Below are 3,000 nucleotides of genomic sequence, written 5' to 3'. Positions count from 1 at the left end.
GTGGCTGCTGCCACTCTCCCAGGACATGGTGCTAGAGGTGGATGACCACACAGCAGTGGCCCTGAGGGCCATGAAGGTGCCAGTTGGGGCAGGGAGGTTCAGAGGGCTCAACATCTCACTCTGGGACCTGCTGCATTCAGAGTATGTAGGGCTCCGCAAGCGGCGGGAGCTGGCAGCACTCTGCCAGTCTGGGAGGGCCACGGCCCTGCGGCAGGTGGTCACTGCAGTCACCACCCTGGTTGAGGCCTCAGAAAAGCAGCCCTCACAGGCCACTTTCAGGGGTCTCCGGAAGCAGCTGTCAGCCAACGACCTGTTCAGGTCCCAGCTGATTGACAGGAAGACGCTGGATGAGCTGAGTCAAGGGAAGAAGACCGTGCAGGAAGTGGCGGAGATGGACCGTGTGCGGCGGTACTTGGAAGGGGGCAGCTTCATCGCTGGGGTCCTCATCCAGGACACCAGGGAGAAGATGAGCATCTCAGAAGCTCTGAGAAGAAACGTCCTGCGGCCGGGCACGGCCCTGGTGCTGCTGGAGGCACAGGCGGCCACTGGCTTCCTCATTGACCCTGTGGAGAACCGGAAGCTGACTGTGCAGGAGGCATTTGCGGCAGGGATGTTTGGCAGGGAAACCTACCAGAAGCTGCTGTCGGCTGAGCGTGCGGTCACCGGCTACACCGACCCCTATACCGGGGAACAGATCTCCCTCTTCCAGGCCATGAAGAAGGACCTCATAGTGCGCGAGCACGGCATCCGCCTGCTGGAGGCCCAGATCGCCACGGGCGGCATCATCGATCCCGTGCACAGCCACCGCGTGCCCGTGGACGTGGCCTACCAGCGTGGCTACTTTGACGAGGAGATGAACCGCGTGCTGGAGGACCCCAGCGATGACACCAAGGGCTTCTTCGACCCCAACACGCACGAGAACCTCACGTACCTGCAGCTGCTGGAGCGCTGCGTGGAGGACCCCGAGACAGGGCTCTACATGCTGCAAGTCGTAAAGAAAGGAGAAACCTACGTGTACATCGATGAAGCCACAAGGCAAGCCCTGCGGTCAAAAACTACCAAAATGCACGTGGGCATGTTTGCCCAGCAGGTGGTCTCCTTCTGGGACCTGCTGTCCTCGCCGTACTTCACAGAGGAAAGGAAGAAAGAGCTTGTCCAGGGGTACAAAGCCAGGGATGTCAGCTTAGAGCAGCTGCTGAAGGTCATCACCACAATGGTCGAAGAAACAGAACAGCGAAACAAGGGCATCAGGCTGGCAGCCATTGGAGGAGAGGTGACAGCTGCAGAGCTGTTCAACTCAGGAATCATTGATAAGAAGACACTGGATGCGCTACACGAGGGAACCGGGGGACAGGACCTCCGCCGCCTGCCGCACGTAAAGGTCTACTTGGAAGGCAGCGGCTGCATTGCAGGGCTAACCACGCCCTCCACCCGTGAGGTGCTGAGCTTCTACGAGGCCAGCAGGAAAGGGCTCATCCCCATGGGATTTGCAGCCCAGCTGCTGGAGGCTCAGGCAGCCACAGGGTTCCTGCTAGACCCCCACAGCCACAAGAGGCTCTCCGTGGATGAGGCTGTGGCCGCTGGCCTGGTGGGTGAGGAACTGCAGGAGAGACTCCTAAATGCTGAGAAGGCCACCAGGGGATACACAGACCCGGACACAGGACACACCATGTCCTTGTTCCAGGCAATGCAGAGGAAGCTGGTGAAACGGGAGTTGGCACTCAGACTGCTCGAGGTGCAGATGGCCACGGGGGGCATCGTGGACCCCCAGCACCACCACCGGCTTCCACTGGATGCTGCCTACAGACGCGGATGTCTGGACCAGGACACATACCCACTGGTGGCAGAGCAGAAGTGCATGAATAAACGGTTTGTGGATCCCAACACTCAGGAGAAGGTGACTTACCAGGAACTGCAGGAGAGGAGCCGCCGAGATGAGAAGACGGGCTGGGCTCTGTTCCCAGTGCTCGAGCATGAACTGGAATCACAGTTCATCGATGAGGACACCAGACGAGCGCTTGAGGCTGAGCGGGTAGACGTCAGAGTGGGGCGGTTTAAAGGACAGAGGCCGTCAGTCTGGGAATTGCTGAACTCTGAATACGTGACGGAGAACAAAAAACTGGAGTTAGTACGAAAATACAAGACAGACACAGCACATGCATTAGAAAAGGTGGTAAAAGTGATCTTTGAGATAATCAGTGAAAAGGAAAAGAACACTAAACGGCTATGGTTCAGAGGAATCAGGAAACAGATCACAGCCTCTGAACTGCTGACTTCATCCATCATCACGAAGGAGACTCTACAGGCCCTGGAGTCCGGGCAGGCCTCTGTAGATGCCATCACAAAGACTGAGGCAGTGAGGCGCTACCTAGAGGGCACCGGATGCATCGCGGGCGTGCTGGTCCCCGCCAAGGACGAGCCCGGGCGCCAGGAGAAGATGAGCATCTACCAGGCCATGTGGAAGGGCGTCCTGCGGCCGGGCACGGCCCTGGTGCTGCTGGAGGCGCAGGCGGCCACGGGCTTCGTCATCGACCCCGTGCGCAACCAGAAGCTGTCCGTGGAGGAGGCGGTGGCCGCGGGCGTGGTGGGCGGCGAGCTCCAGGAGAAGCTGCTGTCGGCCGAGCGCGCGGTCACCGGCTACACCGACCCCTACACCGGGCAGCAGATCTCCCTCTTCCAGGCCATGAAGAAGGACCTCATCGTGCGCGAGCACGGCATCCGCCTGCTGGAGGCCCAGATCGCCACGGGCGGCGTCATCGACCCCGTGCACAGCCACCGCGTGCCCGTGGACGTGGCCTACCAGCGCGGCTACTTCGACGAGGAGATGAACCGCGTGCTGGAGGACCCCAGCGACGACACCAAGGGCTTCTTCGACCCCAACACCCACGAGAACCTCACGTACGTGCAGCTGCTGCGGCGCTGCGTGCGCGACCCCGACACGGGGCTCTACATGCTGCAGCTGGCCGGCCGGGGCTCCGCCCTCCACCAGCTGGGCGAGGA

The 3,000-nt window shown here is 60.7% G+C and overlaps 1 protein-coding gene across 1 annotated transcript in view; it reads left to right on the top strand.

The window, feature by feature from the left end:
• Nucleotides 1–6: 6 nt before the first annotated feature.
• The window catches only part of EPPK1 (epiplakin 1), a gene marked incomplete at its 3' end in the record, with an annotated part of 6,499 nt that continues 3,505 nt past the window's right edge, over nt 7–3,000 (top strand). Inside the window, exon 1 of the mRNA XM_010838892.1 lies at nt 7–2,665. Coding sequence (XP_010837194.1) covers nt 26–2,665 — 2,640 coding nt within the window. The remainder of the gene's footprint in view (nt 2,666–3,000) is intronic.

Source organism: Bison bison, unplaced genomic scaffold (assembly GCF_000754665.1).
Source record: "Bison bison bison isolate TAMUID 2011002044 unplaced genomic scaffold, Bison_UMD1.0 scf7180017846210, whole genome shotgun sequence".
In the NCBI taxonomy this organism is placed as follows: domain Eukaryota; kingdom Metazoa; phylum Chordata; class Mammalia; order Artiodactyla; family Bovidae; genus Bison; species Bison bison.
This window is presented reverse-complemented; position numbering and strand designations above follow the sequence as displayed.